The 20,851-nt window shown below is 53.7% G+C and overlaps 6 protein-coding genes across 6 annotated transcripts; 3 read left to right on the top strand and 3 right to left on the bottom strand.

The window, feature by feature from the left end:
- Positions 1-273: 273 nt before the first annotated feature.
- Positions 274-1,282, bottom strand: PG986_000354 (uncharacterized protein; the record flags this gene model as incomplete). Its single annotated transcript, XM_066836576.1, has 2 exons — positions 274-1,036; positions 1,173-1,282. Coding segments are annotated over 2 exons (873 nt in total), but the record flags the coding sequence as incomplete, so codon positions are not given.
- Positions 1,283-2,325: 1,043 nt separating this feature from the next.
- PG986_000355 (uncharacterized protein) lies at positions 2,326-5,963 on the bottom strand (the record flags this gene model as incomplete). Its single annotated transcript, XM_066836577.1, has 2 exons — positions 2,326-2,437; positions 2,491-5,963. The coding sequence occupies 2 exons, from the start codon at positions 5,961-5,963 to the stop codon at positions 2,326-2,328; spliced, it is 3,585 nt and encodes a 1,194-aa protein (XP_066705470.1).
- Positions 5,964-7,844: 1,881 nt separating this feature from the next.
- PG986_000356 (uncharacterized protein) lies at positions 7,845-8,409 on the top strand (the record flags this gene model as incomplete). Its single annotated transcript, XM_066836578.1, has 4 exons — positions 7,845-7,853; positions 7,914-7,927; positions 8,001-8,026; positions 8,081-8,409. 4 exons carry the CDS (start codon positions 7,845-7,847, stop codon positions 8,407-8,409), a joined length of 378 nt encoding a protein of 125 aa, XP_066705471.1.
- A 635-nt stretch (positions 8,410-9,044) lies between these two features.
- PG986_000357 (uncharacterized protein) lies at positions 9,045-10,739 on the top strand (the record flags this gene model as incomplete). The annotated part of the gene is made up of 2 exons (XM_066836579.1): positions 9,045-9,194; positions 9,264-10,739. The coding sequence occupies 2 exons, from the start codon at positions 9,045-9,047 to the stop codon at positions 10,737-10,739; spliced, it is 1,626 nt and encodes a 541-aa protein (XP_066705472.1).
- A 496-nt stretch (positions 10,740-11,235) lies between these two features.
- Positions 11,236-13,318, bottom strand: PG986_000358 (uncharacterized protein; the record flags this gene model as incomplete). The annotated part of the gene is made up of 3 exons (XM_066836580.1): positions 11,236-12,581; positions 12,634-13,057; positions 13,148-13,318. The coding sequence occupies 3 exons, from the start codon at positions 13,316-13,318 to the stop codon at positions 11,236-11,238; spliced, it is 1,941 nt and encodes a 646-aa protein (XP_066705473.1).
- Positions 13,319-16,484: 3,166 nt separating this feature from the next.
- On the top strand, positions 16,485-18,956 carry PG986_000359 (uncharacterized protein; the record flags this gene model as incomplete). The annotated part of the gene is made up of 5 exons (XM_066836581.1): positions 16,485-16,508; positions 16,625-16,945; positions 17,008-18,263; positions 18,320-18,614; positions 18,870-18,956. The coding sequence occupies 5 exons, from the start codon at positions 16,485-16,487 to the stop codon at positions 18,954-18,956; spliced, it is 1,983 nt and encodes a 660-aa protein (XP_066705474.1).
- Positions 18,957-20,851: the final 1,895 nt, after the last annotated feature.

A 20,851-nucleotide genomic window follows, 5' to 3' on the forward strand; every position in this document is an offset into this window, starting at 1 on the left:
GCATAGCCATCAGAACAGCAAAAGACTATGGGATAGATGAGATCGGTGACCTCGCATATATACACGGAGCTGGATTCAATTTAGCATTACCCTGCCATGGGAAACGGTCTTCAACAGATGATTGTCGGTTCCCTGACACATTCCATTCGAGGGTTATACTATACGTGTTTGTGCACCATATACTTGATGCCAGTGCCTGTGCTACCTGTCAAACCGCTTATTTTTCGTGACATGATGCTGGTATATGGAACGCCGCCCATTCCACGCTTACAACTTGGCCGAGGGCCCATCGCCCGCCACATCCGATAACTGGCCCCTGGCCCACATTGCGCCGCCGTCGAGCTCGATGGCCGCGCCGTTGACGTGGGCGCCGGCGCGCGAGCTGAGGTAGACGACAATGCCCGCGATGTCCTCGGGCCGGCCGAGCCGCTTCATGGGGTTGCCCTGGGCGTGCTTCTCGACACCGCCCGACATCTCGAGCAGGCCGTTGGCCATCTTGGTCGGGAAAAAGCCGGGGCAGATCGAGTTGACGGTAATGTGCCGGGGACCTAATTCCACGGCCAAGTTCCGGCCCAGATGGATCACGGCCGCCTTGGACGCGGAGTAGCCGTACGTGCCCTGCTGGCCCAGGGTCCCGATCCCCAGCCCCGCGACCGAAGCGGTAATCAGCACGCGGCTCGGCTCCTCGACCGTCGCCTTCTTTTGTAGCAGGGGCGCGAACAGCCGGATCGTGTTGAAGACGGCCTTGACGTTGAGGTCCATGACCTTGGCAAACGCCGAGTCCGGGTGCGTGTCGAACTTCTCGCCCCACGTCGCGCCCGCGTTGGCGAACAGGACGTCGACGTGCGACGTGTGCTGCTGGACCTGCGACAGCAGCGACTCGATGCCGGCCATGGTCGCGCTGTCGGCGGGGGCGCTGATGGCGCGCGCGCCGGGGGCGAGGTGGGGGAGCTTGTTGAGCTGCGCGACGGCCTCGTCGCAGGCCTTGGCTTTGCGGGAGGTGATGAAGACTTTGGCGGCGCCGGCTTGGAGGAAGCTGTTTTGGCATGGTGTCGTTTTGTCAGCATCTTATCTACATACATGTAGCCAAAGGAATTAACTGCCCTCCTGGGGCCCGATTGGCAGAGGTCGAGTGCCGGGCCCGATTGGAATAAGGGAAGGGAGGGACGTACGCTGATGCTGCGTTCAGGCCGAGACCTCGGGATCCTCCCGTTACTACCACCACCTTGCCCTTGAGGGAGAAGAGCGAGGGGAAGTCATGCAGAGCGGTTTCGTCGGCCATCTTGAGCGGGCTTGAAGCTGTAGGTAGCAAAATATCGTTCGAATCGGAGTTGCTGGAATTGGTGGTGAGAGCCGCGTCGCGTCTGATTCCTGGATTGGATTGGATTGGTGTTGTATCTTGGCAGTGCGACAACAGGTTCCGATTTGAAAGTGTTCAAGATGCCAGAAAAAAAAGGCCTAACCTTAGGCCGTCAGTAAGCAGGCGTACGGCGTTATATAGGAACGCGCCCCGTGTTCGTTCGGGTATGCTGCTGTTTCGATACAGTAATGCCGTCACCGAGCTTCTCGAACGGAGCTAGTTGCGGGGAGATGCCGAGGTTGAACAGGGGTCATTGGAGCTACCCCAGATTTCGATCGGCCAGGGGTAAAGGTAAAGAAGCTGGAAGCTCTAGCAACAATAGTACATCGCATCCCCATTGCTCGCATGCCTTCTTAGTACCTGCCTGGTCGCACTTCAGGTCTTGTACGTGGCCTGTGGTCTAGGCCGCTCTGGTCGCCAGGCACAACGGTTCAAGCAAAGTCGGCCACAAGGTCAAGGTGGTGGCATCACCCCATTATATAGACTACAGCCAAGACAAGATCTAACAAGATCTTGACCTTGCTCGCTAAGAGGGGTTTCGTGTTGGGTGCTCTTTATTTATTCAATAATTCGGGTTTTCGCTGTGGGCGAAAACCCTGTTCCTGTCGTCTCCTCATCAAAATAGTCATCTACCTTAAGTACATGACTTAAAATCTATCAATCGCTCAGCGCCCTTCCCAAGAAGAGCACCGTATGTCAATAATCCAACTGCTGACACAATGAAGCCCAGCCACCTTCTCTATCTAAGGCTAGTTGGAAACGACTCTGGGCAGCTTACGTTCGCCCGACGATACCTGACGGACGTCTTCAAAGAAGCCGCCCGCACTGACGTTGCGTTTCTTCGTCAGATGCAGCGATACCTTCTTCAGCTGACTGCGTGCCCTCGTACCGCTTGGTAAATGGTCGCCCGGTTCTAATGATGACAAATCAGCCTCTGCTGGTGTCTCGTTTTCGGCACTGGTACTCTATTCCAAGTGCCGACTGGGACTACGCGAAAGTCCCCGCTTTGGAGTATCTCGAAGTAAGCTTCTGCTCGTCGCATCATCGTAGCCTAGAACGTGCATGAGATAGTATAGCCTGCAAATATTGTTAGTCCCATCATAACGTCATACGCGGGGATCGCGACTTACTTCTCTTCTCTCGCCTCCTTCTCCCGCAGGTCTTCGAAGCGCTGCTGGCAGTCTGCCCAAGTCATGGCACGATGCTTGGGCGATATTTTCTTGATCGTGTAGTTGAAACGGCCGGTCACAGGTCGATGGTCGGAGACCCGAACCTCGTGCCGCCGGTAATCAAGCTGTTGGATCCTGCCGCAGCCTCGGTGAAGGAGGCGGTCACACCAGGCCGGAGAACGCTTCTTTTCGCTAGTGTCGTAATTGTCCGTACCTACGTCGTACTTGTAGGTGGGGGCGAACTGTATAGGCATTTCATCAAAGGCACGGAGCCTGAAGGCCGGGTTGCGACGCCGTGCTACGAGCAGCTGATCTCGGTCCAAGAGTTTGGCCAGGTTGTTGCTTTTAACAGCAGCCACAACCGTATCTCGAGACATGGTGTCAATACGGTAGTTGAGATCGCCGTTCAGGAGGACGAGCTCATGATCAAGGACCATAGTCCCATCTCCACCGCCCATATAGCTGTCGATGCGCACACTCGGGTCGCGCTCGGGAGGGAGAGTTGCACTATCAACAATGGCCGATATATCCGCGTGTCGAGCATTTGCTTGTGATTGTCCGGCTGCAAGATGGCAGTTGATAAAGCACATAGATGTGTCCTCGACCATGAAGCGAACAATAATAGCACCCTTGTTTCCGTGTAGTCCTCCCATACCACGCTTGATGTCGGCGCTTTGGAGGTTGGTAATACGATCTCGTATAGTCGATCGCACAAATATGCAAGTAAATAACCCCACCAGGGTTGAGGTGTGTAGAAGATGATAAAGACAATCCGGGGGCATATAGTCGTCTAAACTCCTGATGAGGAAGTCCCGCCAATCTCTGTATTGGTGGCTCATCCGCTCCTGGTCCGTGACGGCGTCCTTCTTCTTCGACTTGAACAGCCGCTTTGCGGTTGCCGTCTTGTCCTCGAGATCGACCAATTCTTGAAATCCAAAAACGAGTATCTCTGGACAATCGCTCGACTCTAGCAGATTCCTGATGAACATGGAATCTTGCTCTGAATATCGAAGACTGGTGGGTGTCGAAGCCCCGGCATTCCACGTCATGGCCAAGGTTCTTATGTTTTGGAACTCGCAATACTGGCTATCAAGCGCCTTCATCTCTGTCTCTAGGAAGTCTTCTTGAAGTAAACCGTCCCAAACCCGGATCATGTTGTCTGCACCCAAAGATAGGACTTGCAAGCGGTCAAGCCTGTAGAAGCTTGATTGGTCTGCGTGAAGTTTGATGACCGGATTGCCGTGACCGAGCCACTCTTTTTTGACCACCCATGGAGTTGACTCGATATCGTAGGCGCAGATCTTGCCAGTATTGTAACCCGCCCACAGTTGGCTGCCTACCCCAGCGAGGGCATTGATTTTCCACGTGCTGATGCTTAAAACACCGAGGCACGAGAAGTCCTTCTGCGACCAGATGCTGACTTTGCCATCGCTATGGCCGAAATAGGCCTTGCCAGGCTGGGTTTTGATGGTAGCCCCTGAGCTTACTTCACCAGCACCTTCGGCGATCATCGGCCGCACCAGCACCTGAACTTGGCTCCTACCATCGAGTGTAGGGGCAAAGACGCGAACCTCTCTGCCAGTAGCATGCCATAGCTCGTCGCCTACGATCATGGAAAAGGTGTGCCCTTTCGGCAGTCTATAGGTTTGGTTCGGTGGATTGTGAAGATTCGGCAAGCCGTCACTATCAGGGCCCCAGACATGCAGTGTACCGGTTTCGTCCAAAGTCCACATCTGATTGAAATACCGGTAGATCCTGATAATCTCGCACCGACCATGGGCGGTAGACTTGGAGCCAACGATTGCCGAAGTTGCTACATCAGCCTCCATGAGCTCGCCGACGTTGTTTCCTATCCATACCCTAGAGCCTTCGTTGTCCACATGAAGTCCGCATTTGAAGGCTACCGCCGTGGCCTTGACTCCTTCTCCATGAGCAAAGCTCATCAGCACTTCGCCATCCAAGAGACTCCACACTCTTGTGGGCTGTCCACTCGTACAGACATATTGTCCACATACGTCGAACATCCGAGAGTCGTATTTAGTGTAGACCTCGTGGACGCCCTTTTTCGTAAATGGTGGCCGCCGGTTAACGTTCGACGAATCGGGATACGACGTAGTGATCTGGGTTGAGGGGCCCGTGGCTGCAGCATTATGCGTTTCGGCGGCGGGGCGGCTTCTGTTAGCAACGGTGTTCATCCTCCGAGGCGTCTCGCGGAATTCCGCAGGCGTTCTATCAGATGTCCGATCCACCGTCATCGACCTTCCATGGGAACGCGTTGGCGGCGGTGCAAACTGGGCCGTGGGGTTTGACGACACGCGCTTTCCCTGCACAGAGGCCGTAGCGCCCTCTGAAGTCGTTGTCGTCGGTGGGACAACCATGCGAGGCGGTCGCGGGGGTGGCTTCATGGAGTTCGTCGCTGGTATGCGAGGATGCTGCGGGTCTACCGTGGTTTGTGGTCGTGATGGAAGCGCGGGTGGAAGAGGATCTGAGGTAGATTTGCCTGGCCCGCCGACTTCTTGTATGGCTCGCTTGGCAACGAGTGATGGATGGACGGGCGGCGGATCGAAGTGCATCGGGAGCGTATTCGTCCTGGCAAGTGCGCCTGGCTTAAGACCCGTTGGTCGACCTGGTGGCCGTGTGGGAAGCTCCGGTGGTTGGTCACGCTCGGGGCTGCTCGGTGGGCTGTTGAACGGCGACTTTTCCGCAGCTATGTTGGGGAATCCAGCCGATCTCTGCCCGTTCTCCAGGTGCTGTGACAACCGGTTACTGGGTTTCTCGGCGCGGTTGATCGGCGGAGGAACGGGGGGCGTCGGTTTCGGCTCGCGCTCCTTCCTAAGTTCAACAGAGCGCCGTGGTGGAGGAGGTGATGGAGGCTGAGAGGATGGAGCTATTCGCGGGGAGAGGCGAGGTTCAAGACCAGGAGTATGAGGCCGGCTAGGGATTTTGAAAGATCGGGGACTGGGGACAGTCGGCGTTGCAGGAGACTTGACAGGGTCCAAGGAAAGCTGGTTATTCCCTTCGGCGGCAGCTCCTGGACTGAACACCCTTCCCTTAGGGGGAGACTGCGGAGGATCTATTAAGACGGAGGGTGGCGGCTTGATTGGCCTCGGGCTCAAGGGAGGTGGGTTCCCCAGACGTCCAGATTCTGCTTCACCTCCTGCTCTCGGTAGCTGCAGGCCGGCGGGTTTCGTTGGTGGTTTAGGTTCATCTTGCGCAGCGGGCGTGTTCCGGACTGGTCTAGTGTCGGGGACCGGAGGAGGCTTCGGGGAGGGCGATGGATCTTGAGGCGGAGGAGTCGCGGCGGTGGCGATAACAGGAGCGGGAACTGAAGCTGCAGCCTCCTGAGACTTGTTCATGTTCTCCCATTTCGCCCGTAGCGAGGAAACGGGCTTCAGGGACGAGTCGTCAGGCCCGTCGCCGGCCTGAGACTCCATGGTAGCGAGAGTGGGATATGTTGCGTTGGGCGCTGTATCGATCCGCGGGGCATCTCGTGCCCACGGCTGCTGGACATCCACCCCCTACTATGGAGGGCCTTCAGTTCATCTGCGCAAAGAGCGAGCGGCCACAACAATACGATAAACGAGTGTCGGGTATAAGTGAACACGTCGCGAGAATAAGATGCAATGCAATGCTGCTAATGTTTAGTGGGATTTCGCGAGGGGAGTCAGCTCTTTTAGGAGGCTGAGCCAGGAAATAGTAGGTTGTCGTAATAATACCCAACAAGGCGCAAAGGCAGCGGGGCAGCGGCGTTAGTGGTCTCCTTAGCATGCACTTGTATTTCGTCGGATCCGCTCAGTGCGGTGGCCAGGCAGAGAGGCAGGGAGGCAGGGAGCATTAGTGTTGGTGTTGGTGTTTGCCCAGGTACCTGTTTAGTCGATTCTCTTCCTTTGTTGCTAATGAATAATCCATGAAATAGGGTACCAAGATGGGAAGCTGGAGTCGTCGCCGTATGGGTCTTTGGGCCATGTGTGTTACGCGGCCACCGAGCCCCCAGGAGATACGGGTAGGCAGAGAGGAGAGCAAAGTCAATTGAGGGTCACCGGGCAGGCAGGAGGTCTGCTCCGGGTACAAATAGGCAATTCCTACTCACGTCGGATCTGATTGTTCATCAATGTTTTAATATGTGCATGCAGCCAGTGCCAGTGTCGAGTCGAGCCCTGATCTGCGTTGAATGTTGATCATGCCTTAGGCGTGCTTGGCATGCCAAACACGCTGGGCGCGAGTTGCTTTTCTTCTGCAACTAGATGCAACGTGAGAAACCCCGTTGAAAGGCTGTTTGACTTCATGCGTTATTGCGCATTCCGGCCCTCCCCCTCCATCTTGGCCAAAAACCCCATGAGTAGTAGCCATCATGCTGCACTCTAACATCCTCGTATTCCCGGACAAAGGACCTAGGCACTGCCAATTTGATTTATAGCATATTGAACTTTGAAGCGTCTGATCAGCTCCGAAGTCAAAGTCACTCAAGACTCACAAAAGCAATTAGGAGGTACACACCAAAAAGGTGACACGGACAACATCATAGACAGGCAGGGAGATCTACGCATGTGTGTAACCCCTTAATGGCTGGAAATCAAGTCTACGTACTGCCTGCATCGATACAGCACACCCACCACTTTTAATTCAGCTACACTCAATCACCGCATTCACTTGCACAGCAGCATACTTGTGGGAATCCCAAAATGGCATTTACTCGTCCACCCTTGCGTACAAACACATGCCCAATCCTGTTGCCAGGTGAACAGCTACAGTATAGGAGGCTTCCAGGAGGCATGAAATATTATTGTGCCAATTTCAGCCGGCAGATGGATTCCGTGCTGTGCATCACTCCGGAGATATAGTGTTCTGACGTAGCCCACACAAACCACGCTACCAGTAACTCTTAATCAGCATGGGACACTACAGCACGTGGCAAGCTGGACCTTGGCGGTGCCTCTGATGCCTTGGGCAACTTGACGTGAAGGCTTGCAGTCGGTCGGGCAGTGCTTTGGTGGTTAGGATGTAAAACCCTCCGTGTCGGCCGCCGGCACTCCATGAGACTCAGGAAAGGGCGGGCCGCTAGCGTCCAGACAGAAGTGCAACGCGGTGCAGCGGCGGCTTTCGGGGTGCAGGGGTCAACTGGGCATCGTACGACATTTTGATGTAAGTGCATTTGGTAGGTCAAACTTATTAGTACCTTTTGCCGATTCGACAGCGGAACTTGGGCTTTTAATCACTTATTATTTCTCATCGACTGCAAACCCAATTAGCAGGCCTCGTGCGCACCCAATCCGAATAGCATCATCCGGGAACCTATTCCCGCCTACTTCTTCATAATGAACAACGTAAGTCAGCCCTCTGAATATCAACGCCGTTGGGGCAGGTTGGAGCTAACGCAGTTGCAGGTCCGGTCTTTCTGGTCCGTTGCCCCGTCGCACTTTGAATGCGCCCCTCGTTTCCTTGTCCCAATGTCCTAACTTTCTAATCTACAGGCTCGGCTGGGGCTCGCTCTGTGCTGGTAAGAGATCATATCAAGTCGCATCGCATTAACCGGGCTAATTGATCCGCGCAGCCGGAGGGGGCGCTTACTACTTCGCGAAGAGAGATATCAACGCCAACAGAGCTGCCAAGGTTGAGGAGCAGCGCCGGAAGAAGCAGATGATCGAGTCGATGGAGTACTCCCAGAACGTTCCCCAGCACCCGATCTCCTCGTCCACAATGGGCGCCAGTGCATCGACCTCGCCACGAACCGATCCGACCGGCTCTCCAAGCCAAGAAGCCAGTGACGATCCTGCCCCGACGAGGCACGCTCCTACTACAGAAGGCCAGCGAGTTCTGGAGAAGAGCAAATACGAGAGTACTGTGCCCTTCAAGAGTCCAAAGGGCGACAGGTTTTCGTAACGCAGTGTAGGAACTGAGAGCCAGGGACTTTGAGGCATCTCCTCCCAGGCATTTCTATTTCGGCTCTCTGGAAACCGGCTACTAATGCTCGCCATGTCCAATGGCAGCTGTACTCTACCGAACACACGGGCTCTTTTCAGTATAATGATCATGACTCTGGGCTTTGGAATCAAGAAAACATTCATCTCCAACTTCTGGCAATTGAGTGGGTTGGTTCCCCGTTATTATGTGGCTTTTTATTGTCCATCATACACGCCATCGTAGCATTGAAATCTTACACTGCGCACAATATGAGAGTGCTGCCTTATCACAGAGAATGGTCACTTTTGTTTGCTCAATGCACCAAACGACAACGTCATCAAGTCCTGGCGCATTTTGTCGCAGCTCAATAAAGTACAGGTAGTGAATTAGAGTGGGTCCCGGTCTGGATTCTTCCGACAGTTTATTTCAGGGACCTACCAAGAGGTGAACGTGCTGGAACAAGTAGCTCGGCTCGTAGCAACAAGGCTGAGAGGTATCTCACTACCTACTGCTTCATCAATATCGATCTTCATTCTACCTTCATTTGGCCACACCAAAGACGTCCAACGATAAGGATCCATTGCCAGGCGTGGCATCGCCTCATATTCGCCAACATGGCTTCGCCCCAACTTGCGATTGCCAAAGTTTCCTTCTCGGCTATCATCCTTCGCCAAGACCCAATCTCGTGCCCTCGCAGTGAGATTGACGGGTTCTTCAGCCTCCTCGACGCGACATTGTCGCGGTGCTCTCCAGCCAATGTCCAGGTTTGAGCAACACAATCTTCACATAATCAGTATTAGGTGCGACTGCTAAACAGTCGTCACAAATTATAGCAAAGCAAGCAATGGCTGCTGAAGTATGTGGTGGCATCTCCCGCCAGGATCGCCGCCCTAGGCAAATATCTTGCGGCCTTGTCCAAGTCCTTTGCTGCGGATGTCGCGACGAGCAGGGCAGCTCGTGAGACTTCGTCTAGGCGCAAGCGACTGCATGTGTTATATGTGCTGAATGATATCATTCATCACGTAACCGTGCGCCAGCGCCAAGATGATTTCGCCTCCAATCTCGAGCCATTCCTCCCAGGCTTGGTGGAGGCTGCAGCCGGCTATCCCAACAGCCCCAAGCAAATAAAGAAGGTTTTGGACATCATCACCCTGTGGAGTGAGAGAGACTATTTCATGCCATCCTTCATCAGCCAATTAGAGACCGTGGCCAAGGAGGCGCCCACTTCACAAGCTTCGAAGACGGACACTGATGGTAGCTCGTCTGCCGCAAGTGCGAAGCTGGCTAAGGAGGTTCCTTTCATTCTGCCTTCAATGCATGGTGATCCGGGTGTGCCATGGTACGATCTTCCTGCTGCCAACTGGCTGCCCATCATTGAGCCTAACTCATCGAGGCCGATGAACCCTTCTATGATCAAGCCGCTACAACTAGTACCCGGTCCTGCCGACAAGGCTCTAGCTAAGGCGGTGCAAGACCTTCTGGACAGCGTGGACAGGATCTATGGCAAGGATATCTCGTCGGGCGAAGATCCTCTGGAGGATATTGATCAGTTAGGGCAAAGAGTAGTCGTGGACGAACTTACGAGAGATGTCCTGGATGGCGAGACGTACTACGGCTGGTCGCGCAACTTCTGCGACAAGATGAAGAAACGGCGGAAGCAGCCAGCAAACGGTTCGAGTGAAGACAATCGCGGCCGAAGCTACTCTCGTTCGCGGTCCAGGAGCTCGAGTCGAAGTTCCTCGAGGCCAGCGTTTAAGAGGCGGCGCACGTCGGACAGTCCGCGCAGTCGAGGCGGAAGCCCCGCGCGCCGTCGAAGCTACAGCCGCGAACGACGCGCTCGTCGTTCGTATAGTGATTCACGATCGCCCTCACCCCGCCGCTTTTCGCGATCCCCTTCGCCGCAACGACCAAGCGGCTTGCCGTCTCGACCTCCTTTCTTCGATGCCCCCAACAACGGTAGTCAGCCAGGGCAGATGCCGCGCCCACTACCACCACAGCCAAACCCCGGTTTCCCCGGTTTCCCAGCCACTTTCCCCGTGCCCCCTCCTCCGCCACCTAATTGGACCGGTCCGTGGCCCCCGCCGCCACCTCTGCCTCCGGCCATGGGTGGTGGAGGCCCTCCTCAGCCCTGGATGCCGCCTGGTCCTCCTGCTTGGGGCGACTCGGCAGTCCCCTCACCACCTCCACCCCCAATGGGCCAGAATCCATACCCGAATCAAGGCCAAGGCGGCGGTTATCAGTACGGTCGCGGCGACGGAGGCTATAGAGGCGGGAGAGGTGGCTGGAGAGGTGGTCGAGGCAACTGGTGAAAACTTAGGGTTATACCAGCATCAAATACCGAAATGTAGGAATATAATTGAGGGGTGGATCGGATTGCTCTTACCTAATGTATGCGTACGATTCGAATTAGCTTATGCCAATCTTGGTGACGGCGGTCCGCCGGCAGCAAGCATCATAATAAATCAAGGAACAGTTCATGTTTCGTACGCCCTGCAATCTTGATGCATGATACTATCTATACATGTCATCTAAGTCACGGCGTAGTCTAAAACAATCTCTTAATGAAAATAACTCACAATCTTGGCCTTGATCGCGGCTCAAATGGGATATGCTTTTCAAAGATTTCTTCGGGATTCACCAGTCTTGCGGAGGCGCTAAGCAGCTAATCGTCGGGGCGATATACGTAGACAATTATATTATGTTTCATACGTCCCTAATTAAGGCAACAACAGAGAGCCTCCCAGACCTTCGGGACTGTGTCAGTGCGGTGCCCTCTGTTTCTTGGCACTACTCCCTCGACACCTTTTAATCCATATCTAGGTCTTGGTCGTACGGCCCATGTCCAAAACCCAGTCTCGCTCTGTCGTCGTCCGTAATTGCTGGTTCATCCATGTCGTCCTCGTCTCCATCTCCATCTCCGTCCCCAGCCTCGTCCACATCCTCATCCTCGTCTCCGCTAGCCCCACTCAGGTCCGTATCGAGAATGTGCGCCCACGGATCGTCTTCCTCGGGGTGGGGCGTCCCGCCCGTACCACCCGCGCTGGGGGCAGGCGACATGTTGTCCGCGTCCTCGCCCGCGAGATTTCCGAACGGATCTCTAGTCCGGCGCCTCTTCTCCCCGCGCTCACTAAAGCCGAGGGCAGTATAGGGGTCGCGGTACTGGCTTAGGGGACGGTGGCGGTACCGCATGCCCTCGAGCCCGCTGATGTCCTCCATGCCGTAGAGCAGCGAGTGGATGGTGACGCCTGGGCGGACGCCGAGGGGCAGAACATCGGGGTACTCGCTGAGCTTTTTGAGCAGGTGCGACGTGTAGAGGTAGCCCTTCTTCTTGGGGTTGTCGTCCTCGTAGCCATAGCGGCCGGCCTGGATCGCGATCATCCGGGCCTTCATGTAGGCCTTGACCTTGTACCAGAACGCCATGGGCCAGAACCCGCCTTCGGTGATGTCGCACTGGTCCAGCACTGGCGCCTTCTCGATCAGCTCGAGAAGGGACGGGTCCGTGACGTCGCAGATCTGCCAGAACTTGCCGTTCGTGCAGAAGCTCTCGCCATCCCACTTGTGGCTGACCGAAATGTCCTCTTCGGTTAAGCGCGCCGACTGCCCCTGGCGGATCTTGCTCATTTTGGGCAACTGGTGGAGCTTGAAGGCTAGAGTCTGGTACGAGCGGTACTTGGGATCCTCCCGGGGATCGACGCCATACTTGACGACGGCATCTCGCCAAGGGCCGCCTTTGAACTGATAGCCGACTGTGGCAATGGCGATCTTGAGATGAGTATCAACAGCGAGGGGGCCGACTCGGTTAGCCAATGCTCGACGAGTCCAGATTGGTCGCTCGTCCATCGCATTTCTGACCTTGTCTATCAACTCCAGCGGCACCTGCTCAAGGTCCTTATCCATGTTTCTGAGGGGGCCATTGGGTACCGGGTAGGCGTTATGGGCGATGTAGTGCCCATAGGTTTTTCTCTTCCTATTGATGTTGAAAACTATAGGCTTGCCTGCTTCGTCTTGACCCTCTGCTCGTACAAAAGGGTTCTGGTCATAGAAGTAGTTGAAGGGGACAACCTTATCCGTAAAGTGGGGAGGTGGAATAATCTCTTGACATGGTCCTAACTGTAGATCAGGGTTGAGCTTGAATTCCTTCAGTTTCGAAACTGGCATGATGAAATTAGTTGGTATCGTATCGAAGAGCAGGGGCCAACTTACGCTGCAGAGGTATGAGGTGCTCTGCTAAGTTCGACATGAAAGGGAAATCCTCAGTTGCGAACTGGAAATCAGCTAAGCCACGGTATCGATGAGTTGTCTTGATTGAGCCCACGGCTTCGACATGATACTTGTCCGCATTATCTTGCAGTTTACGGAGCAGGTGTTTCGGACTGTCCTGGCCGGATACTGAATGTACTTGTTGTTGTGCTGGACCTGTGCCACTGTGGACTTTTTGTGAATCATCCTCGACGAAGGGCTGGTCAGTTCCACGCTTTCTCCTGCGGCCTGTTCGTTTCGGAACAGTGATTTTCAGTAAGACGTTGTTAGTTGCCACACCATGGGATACGATGGGCTTGGATGTGATCGATTCTGGACGAAGCCATAGCGGCAAAATTGCACGGCCAGAGTCAGGCCTCGTGACAAGCTACAATTGTCAGGGTCAGGAGATATATCCACAGCGAGAGAAAAGGGCATAGACAATAGTTGAAGCGAGATCTCCGGCGGCTTCACTCACCTTATGAAACTTTGGGTTCGGTCCGAATGAGCTGATGCCTCTGTCCAAGTTCTTTATTATACATGGATGCTCGATTGCAACCACTTTTCGCTGGGACACCTCGTAGACCGGGGCGATGTTATCAGCTTCTGTACGAGATTGCTGCGGGAACAGATCCTCTAGGCCCAACATGTTTTCGGTTTGCAACAAGACAGAAACCTCGGTGTGTTGTTAAGGAGGTCCTGGGGAACAAGTTCGTCTTCAACGTACTGAACCTGGACCATCTAAGAAGAAAAACCAGCCAAACTTTTAGCTCCACTTGCTGACAGAATTGGGGTTCAACTATCGAAGATCATTTGCCTGGCGAAGTTGCGACAATCGATGGCGAACTCGAGACGTTGACAGGTATGCCGAACCCAGTTGAGCTGATCAGTAAGTAGGCAGTCGACAGATGATCAAGCTGGCCCAGATTTGCCCTGCCAAAGTTTCCAACAGTACGGCTTTGGTGGGCAAATCCCAAGTTCTTTCTTAATTGAATACAAGCGTACATATAACCCTACTGGGATTCAAGGAGACAAGCATCGTCCGACAAATGTCTTCGAGGATGATGGACAGCTAGCAAAGATGTCGCCTCATGAGAAAGATTCCCGTCAATTGCGCATTTGATACTGGATGCGGGTGGCAGGTGGGTGATGCCTACCAAAGACAGGCAGTGGCAGCTGTAAGCAGCTGTGCAGCCTAGCGCACTTGATGTTACGATGTCTATTGCTCCCGTCTCTCACATCTGGAGACATGAAAATAGGCTCCGAACCGTCCATGATCTGGTTGTTATCTGATGTGCAGTGTCCAATCACTAGGCACACCATCCTGGTTTGCCCAAATGTCTTCCTGAACAACCGCGTTTGCAACACGGCTACTTCACCAAGTCAACGCAACGTGGGTTTGCACCACCTGAGCTCGGACAAGACCGTACTAACCCCCTGACCGCCATGTGGTTGGAATGTTGCAGAGAAGCCCGATGAATGTACACCCAGGGCCTAATAAGAAGATGTGTAAGTCACAAGCTGTCATAGTGGCCCCTTCTCAAATGGCGTCCTCTGCCAGAGCCGATGGTGATGGCGCAAAGGGTTTAACAAGTGAGGCTCCCAGGGACAACCCAATTACGGAGCAGATCGTGGAGGCTAACCAATTAGCTCTCACATGTAGCCCTTCCATCCGCCAAATTGGGCACCTCCTCTACGCAGAGACTCGGGCTTCTCAACGCTAATGAGCCAGCGATTACGCCCAAGGAGGTCCTGTGAGACTGTGCACATCAAAGTGAGCCACAGAGGACGGCGTAGATGATCGTGGCCTATTTGACTAAGTATATTATGCCTAAACTGCCTCAACCTTGGGAAGCCCAAGCAGATCCTCCCCAAGAGAGTCGTGAGTACACATATGTTCTCGGAAAGAAGGCTGGCAGTCTGTACGGATGTAAGGTTTCCAGAAGGATTCGCCTGTCCATCGCATCGCTGGCGGAGGAGCATCTGGTTTGTTTGGCATCCGCCGGGCTGCGGAGTGCTGGAGTTCAGAACAGCCAGCTCCTGACCCCCTAACTATAAGATGTGCCGTCCACTCAGAGTGCTCAGCTGTTCATAGGTACTGGATAACTGCCTTGCTTATGCAAAGTACTAACCTACTTCCCACCCGTAGCCGCGAGAAGTGAGAGTGGGGTGAGGAGGTGAGGACTCGAAGAGGCGGCACATGAGCTGGTGCTTGGGCCACCTATCCTGCAAATTGACGAGTTTCTGCATCATTAGTCGCCTTACGATTTCTCGAGGCACTCAAGGCACACAGCCAGGGACAGGGCCCCGCCCCGCAAAACATGACCAAGTGCCCCAGCAAGCCCAGTGTGCGTGCTCCTCCTATTACATCAAACCGGACCTCTCTCTCCAATTGAGGTGCTCCTTGGAGCATGTAACATAGCCGCCTTGTATGCGATGTGTAGCTCTCAATCTATGTGACCTGGGCCAATACGGATGTTGATTGTTCCAGCTGGGCTATGGATGTTTGTAACGATAGACTGGAAGCCTGACCATATGTGAATGTGAATGCGTCCATGAGGTAGGTACCTTTCGCTCAAATTCTTGTTCACGTTTTGGTGCTACATGTAGCGCAATACCTGTCTGGCTTGATGCAGTTGTCCTATGACCAAATTGATTTGATACTAATAACCGAACCGCCAAACAATACATATCCTATTAACCGACCAGTGCGGTCCCTTCAATAATCAACACCCCAAGTACCTACAGATTCACTTGCGCTCCTCTTCCCGCGCCTGTATTACCAGGTAACCTTGAGTCAAATTGACCAGCGCGGACCGGGGTCTAATCAATGGCTGGCACTGGCTACAGGTCTTGAGGTACTGCTCCAGGTCCTGCTCCAGGTACTGCTCCAGGTACTTCAACCAGTGGGATTTGCCCAACATTGAACCTAGCAAGCACCATCCTCCAATGTGCAGCCTCGTTTCCCGCTGCTTCTAGTTTGAGGAGACGGACAGCGACTGGGAGCTTGGAGCGAGAGCACTGAGAGCGAGCGAGAGAGAGAGCCCGCGAGAGAGAGCCCGCGAGCCCGCCGCACAAGCACGGTGTACCCCTTCCACTTTCCCCTTCCCATCAACTTCATCCCGCTTGCCAATCCATCGCCCATCCCCTGGATCGCCAACTCGAATGCATTGCCTTTCTCCACACCACTTTCCAAACGTAAACCTCTCATCTCCGCAGGCGACACGTCTTGGTCTCGAAAGTTTTTGGTCTATTGGCGTGTCGGTCTCATTGTGATGGTTTATTAGGCTTGATCAATCAATTGGCCTCTTTTGCAAACCACCATCACCCGTCGACACAAGCCGGCTTGCCATTTTCCCCATCGAATAATTGGAGCTGAGGTTAGGTACTGACTGCACTGTACCGGCACCACCTGGCGACTGATCCTCGACACTGCCGCATTGAACCCCTTGTGCCCATCCCACCTTTGCTACCACCACTACCTGCTGCTGCGCTGCCTCGACTTCCCATCGTCAACACCTCGGCCAGCACGCCGCAGATAATTTGTACAAAACCACCGAAAAGAGAAAGGCGATTTGACGACACATCGAGACGGGCTTCTGCGATACCAGTAATCGAACTGCCGGGTCCAGCCTATTGTTATTGTGCACGACGCAGCTCCGCCCCCCGCCTTCCATTTTACCTTGACCTATCTTGGCGCCTGTCGGCTTTCGCTGTCGAAGCAACTTCCTCAACCGCCAGGAGTCGACGAGTTGTTCACTGGGGCTACGAGCAAGTCCTGACAAAAGGGCCGGAGGCCATATATGGAGGCCAAGATGAAGCGATTCAGCCAGAGAGTGGTGAGTGACCGCCTGCCCTCCACGATTGTTTACCAGCTTGATTGCATCATTGAATCCTGCAAAAACCCAACTACCTCCAATACTGCCTATGCTGACCTAGTACCGCCTCCACCTAGTTGTCTCGAGGAAAAAGCGACAGCAAGTCATCCAAGAAGAATAAGGACTCCAAGGATGGCACTGCTTCGCCCTCGGGCAGTTCTAGGGAAACACAGTCGCCAGTCCTGACGCCCACGTCCTCGACGTCCACATTGAATGATATTCGCAACAAGCCTCTTCCATCCAACACCGGTGCAGAGCACGGTAGCCCAGCGTCCCAATCAGCCGGCCAAGGGAATGGTGGTGATAGATTTAACAGCGGGCCTTCTCCTAATGGTGCCGGAACCCCCAATAGACAAGGCGGGCTGCCACCTACCGTGGTAATTAGCCCAAGCGCACCCGTAAGTCGCGTGTCGATCGCGTTCGATACCAAACTATAACTAACACATCTTCGCGATACCAGCATGTCCCCCCGCCGGGTGCCGCAGAGACGATGCCTCACGATCTCGCCCTCCAAAGGCCGGGCAAAAGTCTCTTATGTTCGATCGCCTCCATCAGACCCCCGAAGGATGTCCCCGAAGGCTTGCGCACACCGAAGAGACAGCATTCGTCCCGGTTCGACATCTCCCCACAGCGAGAACTGGAGAAGCTCCCTGGCTTCCATGAAGTGCCGCCGAATCGCCGTCAGGAGTTGTTCATGCAAAAGATCGACCAGTGCAATGTCATCTTTGACTTTAACGATGCCAGCGGTGATATGAAATCCAAGGAAATCAAGCGTCTCGCACTGCACGAGCTACTGGACTATGTGGCCAACAACCGCCAGGTCATCACGGAACCTATGTATCCCCGCGTCGTCGAAATGTTTGCCAAGAACCTGTTCCGCCCTATTCCTCCGCCCATGAACCCTCAAGGAGAGGCATTCGACCCGGAGGAAGACGAGCCCGTCCTGGAGGTGGCCTGGCCCCATATCCAGGTCGTATACGAGTTCTTTTTGCGATTTATCGAGAGCCAGGACTTCAACACCAACATAGCCAAGGCCTACATTGACCACAGCTTCGTCCTGCAGCTACTGGAGCTCTTCGATTCAGAAGATCCCCGCGAACGCGACTTCCTCAAGACTACACTGCATCGCATATACGGCAAATTCCTGAACCTTCGGTCTTTCATTCGACGATCCATCAACAACGTCTTCTTCCAGTTCATTTATGAAACTGAGCGATTCAACGGAATCGCGGAGCTGCTTGAAATCCTGGGTTCCATTATCAACGGATTCGCCCTGCCCCTAAAGGAGGAGCACAAGCTGTTCCTTACCAGGGTGCTTCTTCCGCTGCACAAGGTCAAGAGCCTCAGCATGTACCATCCCCAGCTGGCCTACTGCATCGTCCAGTTCCTCGAGAAGGATGCTTCCCTGACGGAGGAAGTTGTCCTTGGCCTGCTGCGATATTGGCCCAAGGTTAACAGCACAAAGGAGGTCATGTTCCTAAATGAAGTAGAAGACATCTTCGAGGTTATGGACCCTGCCGAGTTTGCCAAAGTTCAAGAGCCGCTGTTCCACCAGTTGGCAAAGTCGGTGGCCAGCCCTCACTTCCAGGTGGCAGAGCGCGCGCTCTACTTCTGGAACAACGAGTACTTTTGCAACCTCGTCAGCGACAATGTCGAAATCATTTTGCCCATCATGTTCGCTCCGCTATACGAGAATTCGAAAGGTCATTGGAACAGGTAAGAAAATCCACCCCTCGGTATTTCTGACTAGGCAACTAACAGGATGGACACAGGACGATTCACGGCATGGTGTATAACGCCATGAAGTTATTTATGGAAATCAACCCTCAGCTCTTTGATGATTGTTCTCACGAATACACCGAGAACCAGAACAACGCTGCAGCAAGGGAGGCAATGCGGGACCGGAAGTGGGCTGCGCTTAAGGATCAAGCCAGTAAGAGGAAGCCCTCCAATGGCGTATCGGAGGTTGACCCGCAAAGTGAGGATAACCAGAAACGACTTGACTCGTTGAAGCTCGACGGAGACAAAAGAGATCGACGACCAGCTGGCCACGAGCGGCAGACCTCGGTAGGCTCATCCAGAAGCGGACGATGATTTGGTGTTTTTGGTCACTTTTCTTCACATGCCTTCTACTTTCTTCATGATAGACCTTTCTAAGCGATTATGACACTGGTTACGGCCATGGTTTCGGCTGGGCCTGGAGGCACTACACATACAATCATGACAACTTGCATTTCTGAAGCACCATTTCCTAGTCGACAGTCCCGTGCTGTGTGCCATCTTCACGAGTCCAACTCTGTTAACCACCCCCTCTCTACACAGGACTCTGCCACGATGGACACTAGCACAGGCGACAACCCGGAAGACGCTTCGCCCGACGAAGCTCAAGCTACTGCAATAGCAGCGTAAGCCATTCATAGCGATTGGTCGCATTTTTGCTTTTTGCTCTTTGTGCTTTCCGACTCGACAGGTGTTTCATTTTCCCGCATATAATGACCCTTCAACCCCTCACCTTCTCCCCCGTCAAACCTTCGAAAACATGTGGCAATTGCCCCATTTTAGGCCGATTTGTCACACGGACATGGACTACAAAATATTGGGCTTGATGCCGGCTAGGCGTGACGTCCATCTTAGGCATATAATAACCAAAAAGCTTTTGGGGAGTTATCTCACCTGTTACTCTAAGCAAAATCAAGATGTGCACAGTACATCGAGGGTTGGGAACTTTATCACACACGGCGTCCACCCACAGATGTCATTGGTGGATCCATCGTTGCACACAACAAAGTATGAGGGAGAGCGGGGGTGAAAGGTGTTTGTTGTACCGCCGTGCCTGTCGGGCGGTAGGGGGGGAAGGAGATCTATGGGGAGGTGGTAGGCGTGGAGGTACTTGGAGGCTACTATGTATTGTCTATCTGTGTCTTCTCGGAAGAGTCTTGGGGATCATGATGATGATTGATAACTGAGAATTCTGGAGAATGGCGTTTGTGACTCGTCTTCCTACGGGGTTAGTTGGTAGAGAGAGGTGTTGACAGGAAACCACTTTCATCCCCTTTGATAAAGACTGGCGGACATGATGATACTCGCCTTGCCTGTGTGTTGCTGCCTCTTGCTTGATTGCGAACATGGCGCCGAAGTTGTTGCACTGTCTCCTACGTCGATAATGTTCCCTTTTACTTGCGTGGGCGTGTGAGAACAGAGATGCCTCTCCTTCAGATTAGCCTCGTGTTCTGCCACTTGTTGTCGAGTCTACAGGCAGCCAACAAACGCCGGCTTCCATGTTCAATGCACTGTGCCAAGGTTTTATCTGATGTCCCCTTTCCTCTCCTCATCTAACATCATATACGAGACACCATGAGAGCTTTTCTGGGGCGTGACTATCACTTACCATTCAGCTCTTGAGATCATGTCCAACAATATCTCCAAGGGTAGGCGTATCGAACAACCAAGAGGCAATCACCAGAGCCACTCTTGCAACCGAGTTGTCCAAGATGGGCAAATCTGCTCAATTCTGCGCATGTTTTCGAGTGGGCCCTCGATTCTGCTGGCATATAAATTCTTGCCCGGGTTGCCTTCTGTTCGATTTCTTTTCTTTCTTTTCTTCTTTACACACAAACAATCTTACCGCTATGCTAGAGCTCAGGAGTATGGTATACCGCATCCGTGACCATAACACCGTTTCCTACGTTCCCAGCACATTTATACACTATATCGTGCTCTGTTTTTACAGGCTCGATATAATATATAAATGTTTAGGGAATGTAGGAAACGGTGTTGTGGTTACGGATGCGGTATAGTATAGTCCAGCGTTCTAGCATAACGGTGAGAGCGTTTGTGTGTGTATTTTCCCCTTAATTCAGGGAGTGGATGGCGGGTGAGGCCCTGCGATCTCGTCGTCGCGCCCCCGCCAGCAACAACACAGCTGCGGACTGCCGGTCAATTCGGCCTATTGTGCGTGGTAGACGACGTTCACCGCACAGGTCCGCGGCAAGTTGTTGTTGTGATCCTGCATGGCACCAGCTAGCAGCACTCTTCGCAGCTTGGCTGCTCCGTGGAAGTTGGATGCCCTCTGCCCATGCATGGATTGGTCGTTTCCGACACGCGAAGGAAGCGGCACCATTTATTACCAGTTATTTAATTTGTATATATACACATATACTTATCTTCGACGTTTCTTGTCACCCCCCACCCCCGCAGGCAACCGGTTGTCCCCTACCACGGACCATGCTGTCGCTATCCGCTCCGAGGAATCGAGGATCCGACCTAGGCCAGGTCATGTATTTGGACGCAGTTCACCACTTCCT

Source organism: Apiospora aurea (genome assembly GCF_038362705.1).
Source record: "Apiospora aurea strain CBS 24483 chromosome Unknown utg000001l_segment0_segment0, whole genome shotgun sequence".
Taxonomy (NCBI): domain Eukaryota; kingdom Fungi; phylum Ascomycota; class Sordariomycetes; order Amphisphaeriales; family Apiosporaceae; genus Apiospora; species Apiospora aurea.